Source organism: Hemiscyllium ocellatum, chromosome 9 (genome assembly GCF_020745735.1).
Source record: "Hemiscyllium ocellatum isolate sHemOce1 chromosome 9, sHemOce1.pat.X.cur, whole genome shotgun sequence".
Classification (NCBI taxonomy): domain Eukaryota; kingdom Metazoa; phylum Chordata; class Chondrichthyes; order Orectolobiformes; family Hemiscylliidae; genus Hemiscyllium; species Hemiscyllium ocellatum.
The window spans coordinates 116,357,928-116,383,048 of record NC_083409.1 but is presented as its reverse complement, the minus strand read 5'-3'; the positions used below and the strand labels follow the sequence as shown (position 1 = coordinate 116,383,048).

Genomic DNA, 25,121 nt, shown 5'->3' with positions numbered 1-25,121 from the left:
CATGACCTTCCCCGTACAAAACTGTGCTGCCTATCACTGATAAGCCCATTTTCTTCCAAAGTAAATAGATCCTATCCCTCAGTATCTTCTCCAGAAGCTTTACTACCACTGATGTCAGGCTCACCAGTCTACTTTTACCTGCATTAGATCAGAGTGGTGCTGAAAAAGCACAGCAGGTCAGGCAGCATCTGAGGAACAGTAAAATTGACATCTCATGTGAAAGCCCTTCATCAGGAACTGAAGGAGGGAACGTCCAGGATGGAGAGATAAATTGGGGGCGGTGGGGCTGGGGAGAACGTAGCAAAGAGCACAATAGGTGAATGTGGGTGGGGATGGAGGTGATTGGTCAGAGAAGAGGGTGGGGGAAGGTAGCAAAGTGTATAATAGATGAATGGGATGGAGATGGAGGTGAAAGGGCAGAGGGGAGGGTGGAGCGGATAGATGGGAAGGGAGATTGGCAGGTAGGACAGGTCATGAGGACAGTGCTAAGCTGAAGGTTGGAACTGGGGTAAGGTGGGGGGAGGGGAAATGAGTTCACCAGTCTGGTAAATCTTTATTGTAGTACTGCCAACGACAGAACATTCTTCCATAGATAAGGAAATCAAAACTGCATATAAAACTCCAGATGTGATCCGTACAATAGGAGCAAACTATCCATGCTCCTGTACCCAAATCTTCTCACTATGAAAGCCAGCATACCATTTGCCTTCTTCATTGACTGCTACACCTTCATGCTAACTTTCAATGACTTGTGTACAAGAACAATCAAGTCTTGCTGCACCCTTTGAAAATGAGGGATGGAAATAACAAGATTAGGGAACCATGGGTGACAGGTGAAAATGTGAGACTAGCTAAGAGGAAAAAGGGAGATACATAAGGTTGAGGCAACTGAAAACAGATGGAGCTTTGGAAGAATATTGAAAAAGTAGGACTAGTCTGAAATGAGGAATTAAAAGGGCTAAAAGGGGTCATGAAATATCTTTAGCAAACAGGGTGAAGAAAAATCCCAAAGCCTTTTATTTGTATATAAGGAGGAAGAGGGTAACTAGGGAAAGACTTGACCCACTCAAGGACAAAGGAGGAAAGTTAGGTGTGGAGTCAGATAAATGGGTAAGATTCTTAATGAATACTTTGCGTCAGTATTCGCCGAAGAGAGGGACATGATGGATGTTGCGATTTGGGATAGATGTTTGATTACACTAGGTCAAGTCAGCATAAGGAGGGAGGAAGTGTTGGGTATTCTAAAATACATGAAGGTGGACAAGTCCCCAGGTCTGAATGGGATCTATCCCAGGTTACTGAGGGAAGCAAGAGAGGAAATAGCTGGAACCTTAACAGGTATCTTTGCAGCATCCTTGAACGTGGGTGAGGTCCCAGAGCACTCGGCACGGTGGCACAGTGGTTAGCACTGCTGTCTCACAGCGCCTGAGACCCGGGTTCAATTCCCGACTCAGGCGACTGACTGTGTGGAGTTTGCACATTCTCCCCGTGTCTGTGTGGGTTTCCTCCGGGTGCTCCGGTTTCCTCCCACAGTCCAAAGATGTGCGGGTCAGGTGAATTGGCCATGCTAAATTGCCCGTAGTGTTAGGTAAGGGGTAAATGTAGGGGTATGGGTGGGTTTCGCTTCGGCGGGTTGGTGTGGACTTGTTGGGCCGAAGGGCCTGTTTCCACACTGTAAGTAATCTAATCTAATCTAATCAAGCACTGCAGAATTGCTAATATTGTCCCCTTGTTTAAGAAGGGTGGCAAGGATAATGCAGCTAGTAGGCAAAAGTGAGGACTGCAGATGCTTAAAACCAGAGTTTAGATCAGAGTGGAGCTGGACTAATATATGAAGAGATGCTGAATCAGTTACAACAGTATTCACAGGAATTTAGAAGAATGAGAGAGGATTTCATAGATACCTATGAAATTCTAACAAAACTGGATAGGTAAATGCAGGAAGGATGTTCCTGACAACTGGGTAGTCCAGAAGCATGGGTCCCAGTTTTAGGAATGGGGTAGGCCATTTAGAACTGAGAAGAGGAGACATTTCTTTATCCAGAGAGTGGTAAGCCTGTGAAATTCTCTGCCAGATAAAGCTGTTGAAGCCAAAACACTGAATGTTTTCAATAAGGAGTAAGGTTGGTTCTCTGGGCTAAAGAAATCAAAGAGAATGGGGAGAAAGTGGGAAAAGAGTCCTGAGTTGAACAATCAGCCAGGAACATATGGAATGGCAGAACAGGCTCGAAGGGCCAAATAATACTAACAATCCTACTACTTTTTGTTTTTACGTTTCTGTTTCTCAGGTAACCAACTTACACTCTCTCACTCACCTCATTGATCTGTTTAATCTCATCCTCCTGCTCCAGGCGTAAGGCATTTGCTTTTTCCAACAAGTACAGTGCCCTGTCCCGTGCTGCCTCTTCCACCTCATTCAGCTTCTCATTCTTACGTCTTTGAAGCTCCTTTGCTCTCATGAAGCTTTTTCGTTCGCCAGCCATTTCCTGAAACAAGAATGTGCCAAGAAATAACATGAAGAGAGAGATCTGCAGGGGCAATGGGGAGGGGAGGGAAGGGAAGAGTTGAGATTTGGAGATAGATGTACAGAAAGAAAGACAGATATGAAAAGAGAGAGGGGGGACAACGTGAGTGAAAGACAGAAAAACTGAAAGGCTTGAGAGGTAAAAATAGACATAAAAAGAGAGAATGGGACAAGGAGCATTAGAGATCAATTTGAAGAGGTACAGAAAATAAAGTGAAAGGAGAAAGACATAGAAAGAGACAGAAGCATAGAAAAAGGGACAAGGGAGTCAAAGGTTATAGGATGAGAAGACAGCAAAGTGGAATTGAGCCTATAAATGGATCAACCATGATCTAATTGAATGATGGAGCTGGTTAATGGGCTGAATGACCTGCTCTTGCTGCTATTTGTTAAGAATATGATCTTAGAAAGGTACTGGGAGAGAGAAAGAAAGCAAGACAACAGGGAGACAGATAGAAAAAGAGATTGAAAGAGAGTGACAAAAAAAGAGGATCAGATATATATAGGAAAAGAGAGAAAGATAGAGTGTGAGAAAGTTACAGGAAGAGAGGAAGACAGAGAGATGGACAGATACCTTACTGATTAGTCTAACAACAGTCAATGTATTCTAGAGTGAAGCAAGGATCAAGGACTGAAACATGAATTTTTGTTAATACTGTATGGACAGTGCAACTGCTGCAGTTATCATATGAGGACAGATATTTACTTAATAAGACAAGATACTCAGAATTAGGCTAGAGATTATTGCCTAAGGGATCTCAAAGTAGAAGGTTAAATAAAGAGAGAGGAGGAAAGAAATTGAGCTTGCTCATCAAAATGAAATACGGTATATAGGATAAAATATAATTTTTGAATTCTTAAATCTACTAAATGGAGAGAATGCATGCCTGCATCCACTGTATTCTTTCTGTTCATAATACTCAAATTATAAATTGCTCACATTAGAATTAGTTGATTTGAGTCATCATTTTCAGTCAAGTTCAAGTCAAAATGCTGAGTTTTGCATTTCAATAAAAATCTGTCACTGAACAAGCACAAGGTGGGTGAGGTGAGGATGCTGGCATCTGGGAACAGGGTCGTTTGCAGGAAAAGGGGGCGATGTATCAACTGGTGAACATTGAGCTGCAAGTGCACATTGACTCTCAAGGGATCACTTACCTGAGACATGGCATTGACTCCCAAGGGGATACTGACCCAGACAACAACATTGACCTACCGCTGCGTGCATTCTTTCTGCATTGTTCGCCACACGCATGACCTCACGTTCCTCCTCACTGATCACTCGGGAAGCCTGCTTGATCCGTTCAAACTCCTCAGGGCTCATGATCAGGGTCTTGCCTGAGGGATCCTCTGTGGGAATACTAAGAGTGAAAGGGTGAGTGAGTAAGACAAAAAGATAGAGCTAGAGAGAAAGAGAGAGAGAGATAGACAGAGAGAATCAGCCAGATAGACAGAAAATGATATGGAAATCGAGAAAAATACAAGCCTCTCAGAACCTTAACCCTTATTGCCTACTCCACACTGAGTCACTGCATGTGAGATGAATGAAATCACTTGCATCAGGTCTCGAATGATGTCTTTGGTAATAAGTCTAATACTCTCCTTAGGCTTATTGTTGTTGGAAGTGGGATACAACAGTTTTCCAAGTGCCTCATCTGAGCAGGGGTCCAATTTTGCACCAGCTTGGGTGGCAGGGTCCAATTTCTGAAAGACATAAAAAGCCAGTAATTAATCTATCATCTGTTGCTGCTTCACATTCTGCAGAACATAATCATTGAGGGTCAACCCAAAGGCAATGTGCGTGTGGGTTTTCCCACACCTGTATGAGAAGCTCAGTACCACAAAGTGGAGGTGCAACCTAGGATCTTTCTGGACCCATGTGCCTCTTTCACTTTTTCCATTGTCCCACAGTACTTAATTGTTGATCTTTTCAGCATTGCAAAATATTACAATATCTCCATGCTTCCTTCCTACTCAATGCTCTCAAACATACTTGTGTTTCCCAATCCAGAGCTGAAAATGTGTTGCTGGTTAAAGCACAGCAGGTTAGGCAGCATCCAAGGAACAGGAAATTCGATGTTTCAGGCCAGAGCACTTTCCCAATCCATACTCATCTTTGCCAGAACTCCATGTTTGCTATATAGAAACAGAAGTCCATAGCACAGAAAAAGTCCATAGCCAGACAAAAACAACCAACTATTCCATTCCCATTTGCCAGCACTTGGCCCATATGTCGCCCAGCCTTGTACGCCTTGGCACTTGCACATGAACATCAGAATGCTTCTTAAGTGCTATGAGGGTTTCTGTTTTTATCACCCTTATAGGCATTGAATTCCAGTTTCCTACCACCGTCTGAGTGAACAAAAATCACATCCTCCTAAACCTCTTGCTCCTTATCTTAAAACTACATCCCCCACCATTGATCCATCAAGGGAAAAAGCCCTTTCCTGTCTACATATCTATGCTCTTCATAATTTTACACATTTCAGTCATGTGCTCCCCTATTCTCCTCTACTCCAAAGAAAACAACAGGTCAATGCAATCTCTCTTTGTAACTAAAACTCTCCAGTCCAGACAACATCCTGGGAAATCTCCTCTGCACATTCTCCAGTGCAAACACATCTCTCCTATAATGTGGATTCCAGAATTGCACACAATACTGTAGCTCTTGATCGAATCCCTCCATTAGGTTTCTGCTCCTGCCACAGTACCAAAACACTCAGAGACAAATAATATCCTGCATGATTGTGACAAGAAAAAGGGGGTGTGTTGGGAACATGCTTCAACTTGGTTCAATTCTTTGCCATCTGATCTTAGCCAGAGAATCACTTACAATGTCTTCTTTTCCTGTTCCACACTGTCACCTCTTGTACCTACCATGAAGTCTGTCCTTGGTCTTTTTTATTTCATAGAAATCATAGAATCTTGACAGCGTAAAAGCAGGCCATTAGGCCCATCGAGTCCACACTGATCCTCTGAAGAGATTCCCATCCAGACCCCTACCATATCCCTGTGACCTTGCAGTTCTGATGGCTAATCCAACTAGCCTGCACATCCCTGGACACTATGGGCAATTTAGCATAGCCAACCACCTAACCTGCATATTTTCAGATAGCAGGAGGAAACTGGAACACATCAAAGAAACTCATGGAGACACAGGGACAATGTGCAAACTCGATACAGAAAGTCGCATGATGGTAGAATTGAATCTGGATCCCCAGAACTATGAGTTTTGCAGTTCTAACCTCAAACTCACACTTTGCCACCCCAAAAGGGATCTTTTCAAGCTTGTCTGATGCTCAAATAAACTGTTTGAAATGTTGATGTTATATTTGATCTCAATGTGAGTGCCCGACCACATGTCCACACCATAACTAAGATTACCATCATTACACCATCTGACCTTTCTTTCTCTTAGCTTAATAGCAGCTGAAACCCTCACTCACCCATGTCTTTTTTCACTTCTGAGCTTGGGTATTTCCATGCACTCTTGGCTGACCTAGCATATTTCACCCTCCTCATGTTTCACCTCAGTCAACGTTCTGCTGCCTGTGATTTAATGTGCACCTAATCTCAATCACTCATCAGCCAAATGGCCTACATTTGCTCTGGTCTGGGCAGGTAAGAATTAGGAGTGATTTTAACCTACATATAAATTTTGTTCTTTATTCTTTGCTGTGGTTCTGGAATCACGTGTAGGCCAGACTGGGCAAGGATGGTATATTTCCTTCTCTGAAGGAGAGAAATGAATTACATGGGATTTTCCTGACAATCAGCTACAGTTGCATTATCACTATTAGATTCTTACTCCCAGATTTTTTAAAAAATTCAAATTCCACTATCTGCCATGGCAGGATCTGAACCTGGGTCCTCACGACATTACTTGGGTCTCCAGCTTAATGATCTAATGATAATACTACGTGACCATCACCTCCCACATAAGCATCAAACTTAAAGAAAAAGCATTTGATTGTGCAAGATGAGTGACATCTCGGATAACTGATCTGGACACAAGAAAGTCACAGAGAATCACTAAAACATTAATCAGAACAAATAAGTTACAGCATGAGAGAAAGCTAGCTAGAAACGTAAAAAGAGATAGCAGGAGTTTTTAATTATATCTAAAAAAGAATAAATAGAGTGAATGTTAATCTCCCAGAATTTGAGGATAGGGAGTCAATATTGGACAATAAAAAAATGTCAGATATAGAGCATAGAACCATACAATACTGTACAGGCTCTTTGGCCCACGATGTTGTGCCAAGCATTTATTTTAATCTAAGATCAACCTGACCTACACACACTTCAATTTACTGCCATCTGTGTGCTTGTCCAGCAGTCACTTTAATGTCCCTAAAGTCTCCAACACAGTGCATTCCACGCACCCACCACTCTCTGCGTAAAGAAGCTGTCTCTGACATCTTTCCTATACCTTCCTCCAATCACCTTAAAATTATGACCCCTCATGACAGCCATTTCTGTCCTAGGGAAAAGTCTCTGGCTATCCACTCTATCTATGCCTCTCATTATTTTGTACACCTCTATCAAGTCACCCCTCTTCCTTCTTCTCTCCAATGTGAAAAGCTGTGGCTCACTCAACCTCTCTTCATAAGACAAGCTCTCCAATCCAGGCAACATCCTGGTAAATGTCCTCTGGACCCTCTCAAAAGCATCTATACCCTTCCTAAAATTATACGACCAGAACTGGACACAATATTCCAAGTGTGGTTGAACTAGAGTTTTATACAGCTGCAGCAAAACCTCGCAGCTCTTAAACTCAAGAGGAAGAAGAAAGCTTACTTAAGGTTGAGGAAGCAAGGATCTGGCACAGCTTTAGAAGATTACAGGGTAGTTAGGAAAGAACTCAAAAATGAATTGAACAGAGCTAGGAGGGGGCACGACAAAACCTTGGCAGGGAGGACTAGGGAAAACCCAAAGGTGTTCTACACATACATGAGGAATAAGATAATGATCAGAGAGAGCTTAGGGTCAATCAGGGATTGTGGAGAAAACTTGTGGCTGCAGTCTGAAGAGGTAGGGCAGGCCTTAAATGGGTTTTTGCTTCAGTAGTCACTAGAAAGATGGACCTTGTTGATGGTGATAACACCCTGGACCAGGTTAATAGGCTTAATGAAAGCCAAAACACAATACGCCTTCTTAACCACCTTACAAACTTGGATGGCAACTTTGAGGGATCTATAACATGGACCCCAAGATCCTGCTTTCCTCCACACTGCCAAGAATCCAGTCTTTAACCCTGTATTCAACATTTGAATTTGACCTTCCAAAATGAATCACTTCGCATTTATCCAGGTTGAACTCCATCTGCCACTTCTCAGCCCAGCAAAGCATCCTGTCAATGTGTCTACAATACCACCAACCTTTATGTCATCAGTAAACTAACTCAATCAACCTTCCACTTTTTCATCCAAGTCACTTTTAAAAACTCCAAAGAGCAAAGGCCCAAGAACAGCAGGACGCCACTGGTCACCAACCTCCAGGTGGAATACTTTTCATCCACTACCACTCGCTGTCTTCTTTTGGCTAACCAATTCTGTATCCAGACAGCCAAACGTCCCTATATCCCATACCTCCTAACTTTCTCAAAGAGCCTGCTGTAGGGAAACCTATCAAATGCATTACTGAAATCCACATATACCACATCCACTCCTCGATCTTCATCAACTTGCCAGAGTCAATTATAAAGAAGGAAAATACAACACATCTGGATAGCAGTAACAGGATAGGTCAGAGTCAGCATGGATTTATGAAGGGGAAATCATGCTTGACTAATCTTCTGGAAGTTTTTGAGGATATAATTCTGAAGATGGACAAGGGACATCCAGTGGATGTAGTGTATCTGGACTTTCAGAAAGCCTTTGATAAAGTCCCACATAGGAGATGAGAGAGCAAAATTAGGGCACATGGCACTGGGGGCAAAATACTGACATGGATTGAAAAATGGCTGACTGACAGGAAGCAAAGAGTAGTGATAAATGGGTCCCTTTCAGAATGGCAGGCAGTGACCGCTGGAGTATCACAAGGTTCAGTGCTGAGACCGCAGCTGTTTACAATATACATTAATGATATAGATGAAGATATTAAAAGTAATATTAGAAAATTTGCTGATGATACAAAGCTGGGTGGCAGGACGAAATATGAGGAGGACATTAGGAGATTACAGGGTGACCTGGACAGGCTAGGTGAGTGTACAAATGCATGTCAGATGCAGTTTAATGTGGATAAATGTGTGGTTATCCACTTTGGTGGCAAGAACAGGAAGGCAGATTACTACCTAAATGGAGTCAAGTTAGGTAAAGGGGCAGTACAACGAGATCCAGGTGTTCTTGTACATCAGTCAATGAAAGCAAGCATGCAGGTACAGCAGGCAGTGAAGAAAGCCAACAGATTGCTGGCCTTCATAACAAGAGGAATTGAGTATAGAAGCAAAGAGGTTCTTCTGCAGCTATACAGGGCCCTGGTGAGACCGCACCTGGAATATTTTGTGCAGTTTTGGTCTCCAAATTTGAGGAAAGACATTCTGGCTATTGAGGGAGTGCAGTGTGGGTTCACAAGGTCAATTCCCGGAATTGCGGGACTGTCTAATGTTGAAAGATTGGAGTGACTGGGCTTGTATACCCTTGAGTTTAAAAGGCCGAGAGGGATCTGATTGAGATTTATAAGATTATTAAAGGATTGGACACTCTGGAGGCAGGAAGCATATTTCCGCTGATGAGGAGTCCCGAACCAGAGGACACAGTTTAAAAATAAAGGGTAGGCCATTTAGAACAGAGTTGAGGAGAAACTTCTTCACCCAGAGAGTGGTGGGTATGTGGAATGCTCTGCCCCAGAAGGTTGTGGAAGCCAAGTCTCTGGATACTTTCAAAAAAGAGTTTGATAGAGCTCTTAAGGATAGTGGAATCAAGGGTATGGGGATAAGGCAGGAACAGGATACTGATTGAGGATGATCAGCCATGATCATAATGAATGGTGGTGCTGGCTCGAAGGGCAGAATGGCCTACTCCTGCACTTATTATCTCTTGTCACATCCTCAAAGAACTCAGTAAGGCTTGTGAGGCATGACTTGCCCCTCACAAAGTCATGCTGACTATGTTTAATCAAACTATGATTTTCCAAATAGTCATAAATCCTATCTCTCAGAATCCTTTCCTGTACCTTGCTTACCACAGACATAAGACTGATTGGTCTGTAATTTGCAGGGATTTCCCTATTCCCTTTCTTGTACAGAGGAACAATATTTGTTTCTCTCCAATCTACCGGTGCTACTCTTGTGGAGAGTGAGGATACAAAGATCATCGCCAGAAGCGCAGCAATCTCATTCCTCGCTTCCCACAGTAACCTTGGATATGTCTGGTCTGGTCCTGGGACTTACCTGACTTGATGTTTCCCAGAACGTCCAGCACATCCACTTTCTTAATATCAATCTGTTCAACTCTATTAACCTGGCCCAGGGTGTTCTCACTATCAACAAGGTCCACCTCTCCAGAGAACACTGAAGCAAAAACTCATTTAAGGCCTCCCCTACCTCTTCCTACTGTGCCACAAGTTCCCTCCACAATTCCTAATCGACCCTACCCTCTGTCCGATCATTCTTATATTCCTCATCTACGTGCAGAATGCCTTTGGGTTTTCCCTAGTCCATCCCGCCAAGGTTTTATTGTGCCCTCTCCTAGCCCTGTTCAGGCCATTTTTGAGTTATTTCCTAACTATCTTGTAATTCTCTAAAGCTGCGTCAGATCCTTGCTTCCTCAACCTTAAGTAAGCTTCCTTCTTCCTCTTGACAAGAAGCTCCTCTGTAATGAATAAATATTTTTTGTTTTATGTCTGTTAGATTCTGAGCAAATTAAAAATCACGTAACACTAGGTTATAATCCAACAGGTTTATCTGGAAGTATAAGCTGTTGGAGTGCTGCTCCTTTATTAAGATTATAACCTGGTAGAAGATAGATAGAACTTTACAGCGCAGTACAGGCCCTTCAGCTCTCGATATTGCGCCAACATGTGGAACCAATCTGAAACCAATTTAACCCACACTATTCTATTTTCATAGTGCATAGAACATAGAAAAGTATAGCACAGAACAGGCCCTTTGGCCCACGATGTTGTGCCGAGGATTATTCCTAATCTAAAATAAAATAACCTAACCTACGCACCCCTCAATTCACTGCTGTCCATGTGCATGTCTAGCAGTTGCTTAAGTGTCCTTAATGAATCTGCTTCCACCACCACTGCAGGCAACACATTCCATGCATTCACAACTCTGTGTAAAGAACCTATCTCTGACCTCTCCTCTAGACCTTCCTCCTAATATCTTAAAACTATGACCCCTAGTGCCAGTCAATCCTACTGTGGGGGAAAGTCTCTGGCTATTGACTCTATCCATGCCTCACATTACCTTGTATACTTCAATCAGATCACGTCTCTTTCTCCTTCTCTCCAGACAGAAAAGTCTGAGCTTAGTCAATCTATCTTTGTAAGACAAGCCGTGCAGTCCAGGCAGCATCCTGGTAAACTTCCTTTGCACCCTTTCCTATAATAGGGTGGCCAGAACTGGACACAATATTCACAGTGTGGTCTCACCAGGGTCTTGTAGAGCTGAAGCAAAAGCTTGCAGCTCTTAAGCCCGATTCCCCTGTTAATGAAAGCCAAAACACCATATGCTTTCTTAACAACCCTATCCATGTGGGTGACAACTTTGAGGGATCTGTGCATTTGAACACCAAGATCCCTCTGTTCCTCCACACTGCCAAGAATTCTGTCTCTAATCCTATATTCAGCATTCAAGTTCAAACTTCCAAAATGCATCACTTAGCATTTATCCAGGTTGAACTCCATCTGCCATTTCACAGTTCAGCTCTGCATCCTGTCTATATTATGCTGCAGCCTGCAATAGACCTCGATACTATCAAGGTTGGTAGCTCCAACCTTTGTGCCATAGGCAAATTTACTAACCCACCCCTCAACCTCCTCATCCAAGTCATTTATAAAAACTACAAAGAGCAGAGGCGCAAGAACAGAGCTCTGCAGGACACCATTCAACACTGATCTCCAGGCAGAATGCTTTCCATCTACAATCACTCTCTGCCTTCTGCCAGCCAACCAATTCTGAATCCAGGCAGCCAAATCTCCCTGTTTCCCATAACTCCTGACTTTATGAATGAGTCTACCAGGGCGACCTTATCAAATGCCTTGCTGAAGTCCATATACACCACATCCACTGCTCTACCGTTGTCGACCTGTCTTTACACCTCCTCAAAGAACTCAATAAGATTTGTGAAGCATGACCTGCCTCTCACAAAGCCATGCTGACTGCTTTTAACGCCATGCTTTTCCAAATAGTCATGAATCCTATCTCGCAGAATTCTTTTCAAAACCTTGCTGACCACTGACGTGAGACTGACTGGTCTGTAATTGCCAGGGATTTCCCTATTCCCCTGCTTGAAAAGAGGAACAATATTCGCCTCCCTCCAATCCTCAGGTACAATGCCCTTGGAGAGTTAGGAAGTAAAGATCTTTGCCAGAGGTTTAACACCTCCTTTCTTGCTTCCCGGAGCAATCTAGGATAAATCCGGCCTATCTCTGGGGACTTATCAATCTTAATGTTTGCCAAAGTTTCGAGCACATCAACTTCATCAATGTTGATCTGTTCAAGCCTGTTTCCCAGCTCCTCAAAGTTCTCATTCACAACAAGGTCCCTTCCCTAACTGAATACTGAAGCAAAAAACTCATTTAAGGCTTCCCCTATCTGCTCAGACTCCACGCACAATTTCCCTCCGCTATCCCAGACTGGTCCTACTTTCTCCCTGATCATTCTCTTATTCCTCACATATGAGTAAAATGCCTTTGGGTTCTCCCTAATCCTTCCTGCCAAGCCTTTTTTGTGCCCCCTCCTGGCTCTCCTCTGTCCATTTCTGAGCTCCTTTCTCGCAAGCCTGCAATCCTCTATAGCTATGCTAGATCCTTGCTTCCTCCACTTTAAATAAGCTGTCTTCTTCCTTTCAATGAGAATTTCCTCTATTCTCCTTGTCCAAGGGTCCTTGATCTTACCCCTTCTTGCTTGTCTCAAAGGAACAAATTTGTGCATCACTCACAACGACTGCTCCTGAAACAGTCTCCACATACTGTTGTGCCCTTTCTGTGGAACAATTGCTCCCAATCTGTCCCAACTCCTGTTTGATAGCATCATAATTTCCTTTTCCCCAGTGAGTCTTGAGAAGATTTGTAGCTCAGGTTGAGGTTCTGATTGTAGGTTTGCTCGCTGAGCTGGCAGGTTCATTTCCAGACATTTCGTCACCCTACTAGGTACCATCTTCAGTGGGCCTCTGGGCGAAGCATTGCTGATGATTCCTGCTTTCTATTTAGATATTTGGGTTTCTATGGGCTGGTGATGGCATTTCCTGTTCTTTTCTCAGCGGGTGATAGATGGAGTCTAACTTGATGTCTTGATAGAGTTTCAGTTGGAATGCCATGCTTCTAGGAATTCTCCTGCGTGTCTCTGTTTGGCATGTCCTAGTGAGAGAGGGTCACATCTTTTTGTGACAGCTAATGAACTTGAAAGACCCGATATAGACAACAAGTAAAACTAATGCCATTTACAAAATACATTGGAAAACAGGCAGAAAACTAGCCACCACGATACATGAACATCAACTGGCTACAAAAAGATATGATGCTCTCTCATGAGTATCCTTACACACAGATAAGGAAGGATACCACTTCGACTGGGACAACACATCCACCCTAGGAAAAGCCAAACAGAGACACGCACGAGAATTCCTAGAAGTATGGCATTCCAACCAGAACTCTATCAACAAAGACATCGAGTTAGACCTCATCTACCACCCATTGAGAAAAAGAACAGGAAATGACATCATCAACCCAATGAAACCCAAATATATAAATAGAAAGCAGGAATCATCAGCAGTGCTTTGCTCGGAGGCCCACTAAAGATGTTCTATTCCTGATGTTCTATTGCCCAAAACATCGATTTTCCTGCTCCTTGGATGCTGCCTGACCTGCTGTGCTTTTCCAGCATCACTTTGATTTAAACTCTGGTTTCCAGCATCTGCAGTCCTCACTTTTGCCCAGTGAGGGTGTTACCTAGTAGGGTGACAAATCGTCTGAAAATGAACCTTCCAGCTCAGCGAGCAAACCTACATCGAGTTTCATTTCCCCAATTAAATATTTTCCCTTGGTAACTGCTCCTTTCCCTCTTCAAGGCTATGGTAAAGGTGAGGCAGTAGTGGTCACTGTCACCGAAGTGTTCTCCTACCTTGAGATCTGACACCTTTCCTGGCTCATTGCTGAGCACCAAATCCAAAATGGCTTCTCCCCTCATTGGCCTGTTTACATACTGAGTAAGGAAACCTTCCTGAACACACTTGACAAAAACGGCTCCATCCAAACTATCTGCACTAAGGAGGTTCCAGTCAATATTGGAAAAGTTGAAGTTACCCATAACAACAACCCTGCATTTTATTCATATGTGAGGAATAAGAGAATGATCAGGGAGAAGGTAGGGCTGATCAGGGATAGCGGAGGGAAATTGTGTGCGGAGTCTGAGCAGATAGGGGAAGGCCTAAATGAGTTTTCTGCTTCGGTTTTCATGAAGGAAAGAGACCTTGTTGTAAACAAAAACTTAGAGAAGCTGGGATACAGTCTTGACAAGATCAGGATTGATGAAGATGATGTGCTAGAAATGTTGGAAAACATTAAGACTGATAAGTCCCCAGGGCCAGACCAGATTTATCCTAGCTTGCTCTGGAAAGTGAGAAAGGAGGTTGCTAAGCCACTGGTGAGGATATTTGCTCCTCACTCTCCACGGGAGTCGTACTGGAGGATTGGAGGGAGGCGAATGTTGTTCCACTTTTAAAGAAGGGTAATAGGGAAATCCCTGGAAATTACAGACCAGTCAGTCTCATGTCTGTGGTCAGCAAAGTTGTGGAAAGAATTCTGAGGGATAGGATTTATGACTATTTGGCAAAGCATAGTGTGATTAAAGGCAGTCAGCATGGCTTTGTGAGGGGCAGGTCATGCCTCACAAATCTTATTGAGTTCTTTGAGGAGGTGTCAAGATAGGTCGACAACGGTTGAGCAGTGGATGTGGTATATATGGATTTCAGCAAGGCATTTGATAGGGTTCCCCATGGTAGGCTCATTCATAAAGTCAGGCATTATGGGATACAGGGAGATTTGGCTATCTGGATTCAGAATTGGCTGGCTGACAGAAGGCAGAGAGCAGTTGTAGATGGAAAGTATTCTGCCTGGAAGACAGCGTTGAGTAGGGTCCTGCAGGGCTCTGTTCTTGGGCCTCTACTCCGTGTAGTTTTATAAATGACTTGGATGAGGAGATTAGTAAATTAGTAAGTGTGGAGGAACAGAGGGATCTGGGTGTGCAAGTCCATAGATCCCTCAAAGTTGCCAACCAAGTGGATAGGGTTGTTAAGAAAGCATATGATGTTTTTGGCTTTCATTAACAGGGGGATCGAGTTTAAGAGCCACGAGGTTTTGCTGTTGCTCTATAAGTCCCTGGTGAGACCATACTTGGAATAATATTATGTCCAGTTCTGATCGCCCTACTATCAGAAAGATCACAGGCTTTGGAGAGGGTGCAAAGAAGGTTTACCAGGATGCTGCCTGGACTGGAGAGCTTGCGTTATGAAGAAAGGTTGAATAAGCTCGGTCTTTTCTCTCTGGAGCGAAGGAGGAAGAGAGGAGACCTGATCACGGTGTACAAAATAATGAGAGGAATAGATAGAGTCAATAGCCAGAGACTTTTCCCCAGGGCAGGACTGACTGGTACGAGAAGTCATAGTTTGAAGGTATTAGGAGGAAGGTATAAAGGATACATCAGAGGTAGGTTCTTTTATGTAGACAGTTGTGAATGCATGGAATGCGTTGCCAGCTGAGGTGGTGGAAGCAGAGTCATTGGGGACATTTAAGTGACTGCTGAACATGCACACGGATAGCAGTGAGTTGAGGGGTGCATATGTTACTATATTTTACATTAGGATTAATTCTTGGCACAACATCGTGGGCCTAAGGGCCTGTTCTGTGCTGTATTTTTCTATGTTCTGTGTACATCTGCATTTTCCCAAAATTTCCTGGCCTATAAGTTCTTCCGTATGTTTATTCAATGAGCATTTAAATACTCCTTAAAGTTGGCGAGTCTACTACTGTTGCAGGCAGGCTGTTCCACACCCCTATTATGCCCTGAGTAAAGAAGCTACCTCTGACATCTGTCCTATATCTTTCACTGCTCAATTTAAAGCTATGTCCCCTTGTGCTCACCCATCACCATCTGAGAAAAAAGGCTCTCACGGTCCACACTATCTAACCCTCTGATTATCTGGTATGTCTCAATTAAGTCACCTCTCAACCTTCTTCTGTCTAACAAAAATAGCCTCAAGTCCCTCAGACCTCCCCTCCATACCAGATAACATCCTTGTAAATCTCCATTGAATTCTTTCTACATCCTTCCTATAAACCAGAACTGTACGCAATACTCCAAGTGTGACTGCACCAAAGTTTTGTACAGCTGCAACATGACTTCATTAGATTATATTCCCAACAGTATAGAAACCGTCCATTTGGTTCAACAAGTCCACTCTGACCCTCCGAAGAGAAACCCACCCAGACCCATTCCCCCCGACTAATGCACTAACATTATGAGCATTTGTTGGACATTGGGACCAGTTCTGGGGAAGGTGGGACTATTACAAATTGGACGGTCTACATCTGAACGAGACTGGGAATTTTTGCTACTGCTGTTGGGGAGGTTTTAAACTAATGAGGCAGGGGGCTGGGAATCAGAAGACAAAACAAGTATACAGTGAGGTGGAAACTGAAGACTGTGAGAATCATGAAGTTAGCATTAATAAGGGGAAGAGTAGACAGAGAGCAGATGAACTCAAAAGAACTGGTGGCCTGAAGTGCATATACTTTAATGCAAGGAGTACAGTGGGTAAGGCAGATGAACTTAGGGCTTGGATTGGTGCCTGGGAGTATGACGTTATTACAATCACAAGGATTGAAGGAAGGACATGATTGGCAACTAAATGCTCTAGCATATAGACGCTTCAGACAGGACAGGGAAGGAAGTAAAAGCCGGGGTACTCTGGCCTACCCTAATAGCCACAGTACAGGATGTGAAAATACTTACTAAAGAAGGTGCAAAACTTGACCTACTCTTGGGGAATAAGGCAGGGCAGGTGACTGAGGTGGCAGTGGGGGAACACTTTGGGGCCAGCGACCATAATTCTATTTGTTTTAAAATAGTGATGGAAAAGGATAGCACAAACTTTCAAAAGCTGATTGGAGGCAGATGTTCGTAGGTAAAGGGATGGCTTGGAAATGGGAAGCCTTCAGAAATGAGATAACAAGAGTCCAGAGACAGTATATTCCTGTTCAGGTGAAAGGAAATCCTGGTCGGTGTCTGGAGTGCTGGATGACTAGAGAAACTGAAGTGTTGGTTAAGAAAAAGAAGAAAGCATATGTCAGGTATAGACAGGAGAGATCGAGTGAATCCTTTGAAGAGTATAAAGGCAGTAGGAGTATACTTAAGAGGGAAATCAGGAGGGCAAAGAGGGGACATGAGATAGCTTTGGCAAATAGGGTTAAGGAGAATCCAAAAGGTTTTTATAAATACATTAAGGACATAAAGGTAATTAGGGAGAGAATAGGGTCCCTCAAAGATCAGCAAGGTGGCCTTTGTGTGGAGCCACAGGAAATGGGGGAGAAACTAAATGAGGATTTTGAATTAGTTTACGGTGGAGAAGGATATAGAAGATATAGAATGTGGGGAAATAGATGATGACTCCTTCAAAAATGTCCATATTACAGAGGAGAAAGTGCTGGATGTCTTGAAATGCATGAAAGTGGATAAGACCCCAGGACCTGATCAGGTGCACCTGAGAACTCTGTGGGAAGCTAGGGAAGTGATTGTTGGGCACCTTGCTGAGATATTTGTATCATTGAAAGTCACAGGTGAGGTACCAGAAGACTGGAGATTGGCTAATCTGGTGCTCCTATTTAAGAAAGGTGGTCCCCATGGGAGACTGGTTAACAAGGTTTGATCTCATGGAATACAGGGAGAAGTATCCATTTGGATACAAAACTTGCTCGAAGGTAGAAGACAGAGGGTGGTGGTAGTGAGTTGCTTTTCAGTTTGGCGGTCTGTGATAAGTGATGTCCCACAAGGATCGGTGCTGGGTCCACTATTTTATGTCATGTATATAAATGATTTGGATATGAACATAAGTTTGCAGATGACAGCAAAATTGGAGGTGTAGTGAACAGTGAAGTAGGTTACCTTGGAGTAAAATGGTATCTTGATAAGAGGGGCCAATGGGCTGAGGAGTGGCAGGTGGAGTTTAATTTAGATAAATGCGAGCTGCTGCATTTTGGAAAAGCAAATCAGAGCAGGACTTATACACTTATTGGTAAGGTCCTGGGGAGTGTGGCTGAACAAAGAGACCTTGGAGTGCAGGCTCATAGTTCCTTGAAAGTAGAATCGCAAGTAGATAGGATAGTGAAGAAGGCATTGGGTATGCATTCCTTTATTGGTCAAAGCATTGAGTATAGGAGTTGGGAGGTCATGTTGCAACTGTACCAAAGATTAGTAAGGCAACTTTTGGAATATTGCATACAACTCTGGTCTCTTTCCTAAAAGAAGGATGTTGTGAAACTTGAAAGGGTTCAGAAAAGATTTACAAGCATGTTGCAAGGGTTGGAGGACTTGAGCTCTCCAGAGAGGCTGAATAGGCTCAGGCTGTTTTCCATAGAGTGTCGGAGGCTGACGGGTGACCTTACAAAGGTTTATATAATCCTGAGGGGCATGGATAGGATAAATAGACAAGGTCTTTTCCCTGGGGTGTAGGAGTCCAGAACTTGAGGGTATAGGTTTCGGGTAAGAGGGGAAAGATATAAATGGGACCTAAGGAGCAAATGTTTCACGCAGTGCGGTGCATGTATGGAATGAGCTGCCACAGGAAGTGGTGGAGGCTAGTACAATTACAGCATTTAAAAAGAACTGGATGGGAATATGGATAGGATACGGGCCAAGTGCTGGCAAATGGGACTAGATTAGGTTAGGATATCTGATCGGCATGGACGTGTTGGAACAAAAGGTCTGTTTCCGTGCTGTACATCTCTATGACATGTCCAGTTCAGTTTCTGGTCAAAAGTAATACCAGAAATTTGAGGGTGGGGGTTTTTGTGATGGTGATACCATTGAATGTCATATAGTCATGAGATCTACAGCACAGAAAAATAAACTATGGCCTTTCAAATTTGTGACTATTAACTCAGCAGGTCTGGCAGCAACTGTGGAGAGATAACTGAGTTAAAGTTTTGAGTGCAATGATGTTTCTTTAGAACATCCTGGTGAATCTCCTCTACACATTGTTCATTCACGTTTGGCACAAGAACGTAAAGAGGACAGTGGCCAAACCATTGTTTACAAGCGAAGTGAGAAATAGCAGTAGATGCAAAAAAGAGACATACAAGCTGTACATCTCTATGACTATGACTATGATAAATTGGTTTGACAAAACGACAGTAGAGATTAGACTGGTGCTGGAAAAGCACCAACAGACAAAACAACAGACCTGAGGATTGGGAATTGCTCAGAAGTTTGCAAAGGAGGACCAAAGGATTTAAGAAGACAAAAACAGAACATGAGAGCAAGCTTGCAGGACAATAAAACCTGACTGTAAAAGTTTCTGCAGTGTATCTAAAAAGATTGGTGAAAACTGCAGCATTTGGAACGAGGTCAGCAAGGTGGATCTCAATGAATATGATCTCCCTGACTAGGACTGTTAAGCTGGTCTAATCAGGGAGTCCTGGCTGACAGATATAAACAGGAGATTCAGAGGTCTTCTCAGTTTAGGGGATTGACTCTGTGCTGGCTGGTGCTACTGTGAGTTTCTGCTTCTCTCTTGTTTTGGAGGAGGAAATCTGATTACTGAACTGGCTGAATTATTTAGCCAGTTTGTTAACTCGCATTCCTTTTAGTGAGGACTGATTGTTAAACTCCTGATGCACATAATGTGTTTCAAGTGTAACTCAGTTCTCATTAGGGGGTTGTTGTTTCACTGGCTGGCTCTTTTCTCCTCCTTTTTGAGAAAAGGACAATGTTAAGCTTGTAGTAGGGCTTAGCCCTTGGACTCTAGTTTTCTTTGTTTTGTTGGTGTTTTGACTGAGCCCTTGTGGAAGACATACATTTTACCAGAGGAGCTGTTCCTGTGGAGAGGCCTAGTCCTGGGACTGGACCTCTGAAGATTGAACACCTGTGTGTGTGTGTGCTGGCAGGTGAGCAGTATTCTGGAGTTTGGCAGCAGACCTTTCCTTCATGAGTGGACCAAACCCGAGAGTTAATTGCACCTATACTATGTTCCTGTGAGTGGGCCTGGTTTTCCAAGACTGGGCCAGGATTCCAAGGAGACTGAACACCTGTGTGTGGGGGGTGTGCATTTGCTACCTTCAGGAGTGGACTCTGCCCTTGGTTGTGGACTCTTTTTGCAACGGACTCTGCTGTTTGGAGCAGACTCTGTTTCTGACATTGCACGTTGTATACTGGAATGGACTCTTCCTGGAAATGGATTATAGATTTGGACTGTGTACCAGAAAGGACTTTTTTAGTAATTAACTGTGTTGTGGTGTTTCCTGGATCTATCACCTGCACTGCCTTGTGTGTGCCTGGATCTGGCAGGCCTTGCTGTGAGGCTCATGGGTTGTCCTGAAAGCTGGCCCCCTGTGAGTTGGAGGGTGGGTAGGCCATCCTGTGAACCTGAAGGTTGGTAGGCTGTCCCAAAAGCTTAAGGGTGGGTAGGCAACCCTGATGCCAGTTGCCCTGAGAGCCAGATGGTGGGTAGGCCATTCAGAGCACTCTTTCCAAGAAGAGGTAATTGGGATGGGCTGTCCTAGAGGTGGTAAGGTGTCAGAGCAGCTGAGAGCCAGAAGGCATGTAGGGATGGGCTATCCTGCGTGCTGTTGACCCAGGGAAGGGGACGGGCTGTCCTAGAGGTGGCCGGAAGGTATACCAGGATAGCCCACTGGCTGGAGGTGCATCGGGGTGGGTGAGTGCCCAATGGTACATAGAGCAAGAAGGTGGGTAGCTGTCCTTAGTGCTGTCACCCTGGGCAGGTACTAGGACAGATTGCCCCAGAGGTGGTTAAAAAGTGCTGAGGGTGGTTAGTGAAGCCAGAAGGTGGGTAGGCTGTCCTGACCGCTGTCACCCTGGGTGGGTACTAGGGCGGGCTGTCCTAGAGGTGGTCAAAAGGTGAGGGCGGACTGAACTGGAAGGGGCATGGGGTGGATTGAGAGCCAGAAGGCACATAGGGGCGGGTGCATTAGTGGCCGGAAGGTGGGAGGAATGGGGGCTTGCTGGGTCTGTCTTGTCTGCACTTTTATGTAACTGGAATGTCTTGTGTATAAAGGTCATTGTCGCTGTCTTTTTATATTTGAAACTGGGATTTGTGGTTTGTCTCCAATCCCTGTAAACTGGTTGAATGGTAGGGTTTGGGACCTGGCTTTGCTGCTGCTCTCCCTTGTAAAATTGCTGTTGTATACAGCTGTAAATGTTAACTGTTTTTTGTAAATTGTTTTGTAATTTGTTTAATAAAATTTATAAATGGGGGGGGGGGAATACAGGAGATTGAGGTCTTCTCAATTTAGGGGACTGACTGTGCTGGCTGGTGCTACAGTCAGTGTGTTACTGTTGGTTTCTGCTTCCTTATTTTTGGAGAGAGAAACCTGATTACTGAACTGGCTGAATTATTTAGCCAGTTTGTTAACTGACATTCCTTTTAGTGAGGACTGATTGTTAAACTCCTGATGCACATAATGTGTTTCAAGTATAACTCAGTTCTCATTAGGGGGTTGTTGTTTCACTGGCTGGTTACAGCCTGTGTGCTACTTTGTCCTTTTTTCTCAAAGTAAAATGAGAAATGTTAATTTTGTGGTAGGGTTTAGCCCTTGGACTCTAGTTTCCTTTTGGTTTTTTGTCTTCACTGTTTTTGGTGTTTGGACTGAGCCCTAGTGGAGGACATGCATTTTGCCAAAGGAGCTGTTCCTGCGGGGAGGTCTGGGACTGGGCCTCTGAAGATTGAACATCTGTGGGTGTGTGCTGAGAGGTGAGCACTTGCTGTATCCTGGCGTTTGGGTGAAGACCTTGCCTTCAGGAATGGATAAAACCCCTGAGTTAATTGCACCTGTACTATGTTCCTGTGAGTGGGCCTGATTTTCCAAGGCTGGGCCAGGAATCCATGGAGACTGTCCACTTGTGTGCTGTGGGGTGTGCATTTGCTGCTTTCAGGAGTGGACTTCATTTTGGACAATGCACCTCAAACTGGAGTGGGCTCCATTCCTGGGAATGGGCTCTATATTTTGAAGACTCTATATTTGGACTGTGCACCAGAAAGGACTCTGTTTTTTGGTAATTAACTGTATTGTTTGTTGGGGTTATCACCTGCACTGTCTTGCATGTCCCTGGATCTGGCAGGTCTTACTGTGCTGGGAGGCTCTTGGGTCATCCTGAAAGCTGAAGGGTGGGTAGGCCACCCTGATGCCAGTTGCCCTGAGAGCCAGATGGTGGGTAGGCCATTCTGAGTGCTGTCATCCTGGGAAGGGGTAATTGGGACAGGCTGTCCTAGAGGTGGTTGAAAGGTGTCAGAGCAGCCAAGTACCAGAGGGTACGTACAGGCAGCCTGAAGTCTGGAAGGCTTGTACTACCCTGCACTCTGTTGTCCCAGGGAAGGGGATGGGCTGTTCTAAAGATGGCCAGAAGGTATGTCAGGATGCCCCACTGGCTGGACAGCACATCTGGGTGGGTGAGAGCCCAATGGTATGTAGAGGCAGACAGCCAGAAGGTGGATAGCCATCCTTGGTGCTCTCACCCTGAGTGGGCACTGGGGTGGGCTGTCCTAGAGGAGGTCAAAAGGTATCAGGGCAACCAGAGAACTGGAAGGGGCATGGGGTGGATTGAGCACTGGAAGGTGCTTAGGTGTGGGCTGCCTTAGTGTGGTCAGAAAGTGGGAGAAATAGGGGCTTGCTGGGTCTGAATAGTGCATACAATATTTATGTAACTGGATTGGCTTTTTAATGTATAAATGTCATTGTTGCTGTCTTGTCATGTGAAACTGGGATTTGAGGTTTGTCCTCATCTCTCTGCAAACTGGTTGAACGGTAGGGTTTGGGGCCTGGCTTTGCTGCTCCTCTACCTTGTAAAATTGCTGTTGTATACAGCTGTAAATGTTAACTTTTTTTTGTAAACTTTTGTAATTGTTTTAATAAAATAAGACTGTCACAGCGACATGGGTGCTGGGGGGAAAAAGCAAGCACTACTGCTGCTAGGCAGTAATGGGGGAGTAATAAAGGGAAAAACAAAAAACCCAGATATCCTGATTTTTTAAAAAAAAAGCAGGAGCGTCGGCCATCCAGTTTGCTGAGAGCTGGGTGTGAGCAAGCTGGATCAGTGTCAAGTACTAATCAAGTAAATGAAGGGGGAAGTTAGTGAGATACCATTCTCTTGTCTCCTGGCCTCCAATCACATGTTTAACCCTGCTTGGAAACTTGCGCCCACACCTCCACACTCACTTCCCTCCAAGGCCCCAAGGGATCCTTCCATATCCGCCACAAGTTCACCTGTACCTCCACACACATCATCTATTGCATCCGCTGCACCCGATGTGGCCTCCTCTATATTGGTGAGACAGGCCGCTTACTTGCGGAACGCTTCAGAGAACACCTCTGGGCCGCCCGAACCAACCAACCCAATCACCCCGTGGCTCAACACTTTAACTCCCCCTCCCACTCCACCGAGGACATGCAGGTCCTCCACCGGCAGAACACAACAACACGACGGCTGGAGGAGGAGCGCCTCATCTTCCGCCTGGGAACCCTCCAACCACAAGGTATGAATTCAGATTTCTCCAGCTTCCTCATTCCCCCTCCCCCCACCTTGTCTCAGTCGGTTCCCTCAACTCAGCACCGCCCTCCTAACCTGCAATCCTCTTCCTGACCTCTCCGCCCCCACCCCACTCCGGCCTATCACCCTCACCTTGACCTCCTTCCACCTATCCCACCTCCATCGCCCCTCCCCCAGTCCCTCCTCCCTACCTTTTATCTCAGCCTGCTTGGCTCTCTCTCTCTTATTCCTGATGAAGGGCTTATGCTCGAAACGTCCAATTCTCTATTCCTGAGATGCTGCCTAACCTGCTGTGCTTTGACCAGCAACACATTTGCAGCAATAGCAATGGGACAGTTACTTTTAAAAAAAAACAACAAGACTGTATTAGCATAGAGGCAGAGTCCTCCTCCAGGTTCTGAAGAAGCCAGCAAGTGATGAGTGGGGTAACAGTCTGCAAGCAATCCAGGTTGCCCTGGATCTGGAGAAGAACGTAAACCAGAATTTGCTGGATCTATACTACCTTGCCACTTCACAGACTGATCCTCATCTGTATGACTTCCTGGAGACTCACTATTTGGATGAGGAAGTTGAGATCATCAAGCAACATGGGCCCTACATCACCAACCTAAAGCAGCTGGGAGCTCCTGAGAATGGTATGGGAGATTACCTCTGACAGGCTCTCACTGGAGGATAGCAGTTAGTGTGGCATGGAGTATTACCTATGTACATAGTCCCTGGTTTGTGATTGTTTCTGACTCTCCCATGGGATGATTGAAATCTCCCCCAGGAAGAAGGAACTTAGAACAAATTCAATTGCTGTTCTGTGCAAATTGCAATAAAGGTCTTTTGTTGATCTTGGAGAAAAAAAAACAAGACTGTCAGAATCCTGTTCACTCTAGGAGCTGGCTCTGTTTGAGCTTGGTCAATCTCATGAACTAATTATGTGTAAATAAAGGGTGATTTTGGCAATGGAATACTGGCTATCGTGGAGTTATTTCTGTGGTGATGTGTGGAATTAGAGTATGCCAGCACCTTTTGTTGATAGCATCTTCTTCACTTTCCTAAAGCCTACATCTTGGCTATGAAACTATTTCCAAGGCTGACCCTTTTTCAATAGCAAATATAAAGGTGCCAGCATAAAGGCCAAGTTATGTATGAATTTTTCATAATAATTCACCAAGCCAAGGAAGAACCTAAGCCCTGGTAAAGATGTGGGATTTGGAGCACAGTGGATTGCCCTCACTATCTTCCAATGGGTGTAACATTAGAACAGAAGAAATAGAAGCAGGAATAGGCCATCCAGCCCTTCAAGCCTGCTTTACCAATTCAATAAGATCATGGTTGAGGTTTTCGTGGACTCAGCTCTACTTACCCACCTATTCACCATAATCCTGCATTCCTTTACTGTTTAAAAAATCTATCTATCTTTGTCTTAAAAACATTCAACAAGATAGCTTCAACTGTTTCACTGGTCAGGGAATTTCAGTTTCATGAACCTTTTGGCAAAGAAGTTCCTCCTCCACTCAGTCCTAAATCTGATCCCCCTTATTTTGAGGATATGCCTAGTAGTCCTGGTTTCATCAGTCAGTGGAAACAACCTCCCTGCTTCTATCTTATGTTTCTATAAGGGTGGCATGGTGGCTTAGCAGTTAGCACGGCTGCCTCACA

General features: G+C 44.3%; 1 protein-coding gene across 1 annotated transcript in view; it reads right to left on the bottom strand.

The window, feature by feature from the left end:
- LOC132818881 (cilia- and flagella-associated protein 45-like) overlaps window positions 1-25,121 on the bottom strand; it is a 120,493-nt gene that overhangs the window by 70,691 nt on the left and 24,681 nt on the right. Inside the window, exons 3-5 of the mRNA XM_060830035.1 lie at window positions 4,083-4,228; window positions 3,741-3,885; window positions 2,316-2,486 (exon numbers count right to left, since the gene is read on the bottom strand). Coding sequence (XP_060686018.1) covers window positions 2,316-2,486; window positions 3,741-3,885; window positions 4,083-4,228 — 462 coding nt within the window. The remainder of the gene's footprint in view (window positions 1-2,315; window positions 2,487-3,740; window positions 3,886-4,082; window positions 4,229-25,121) is intronic.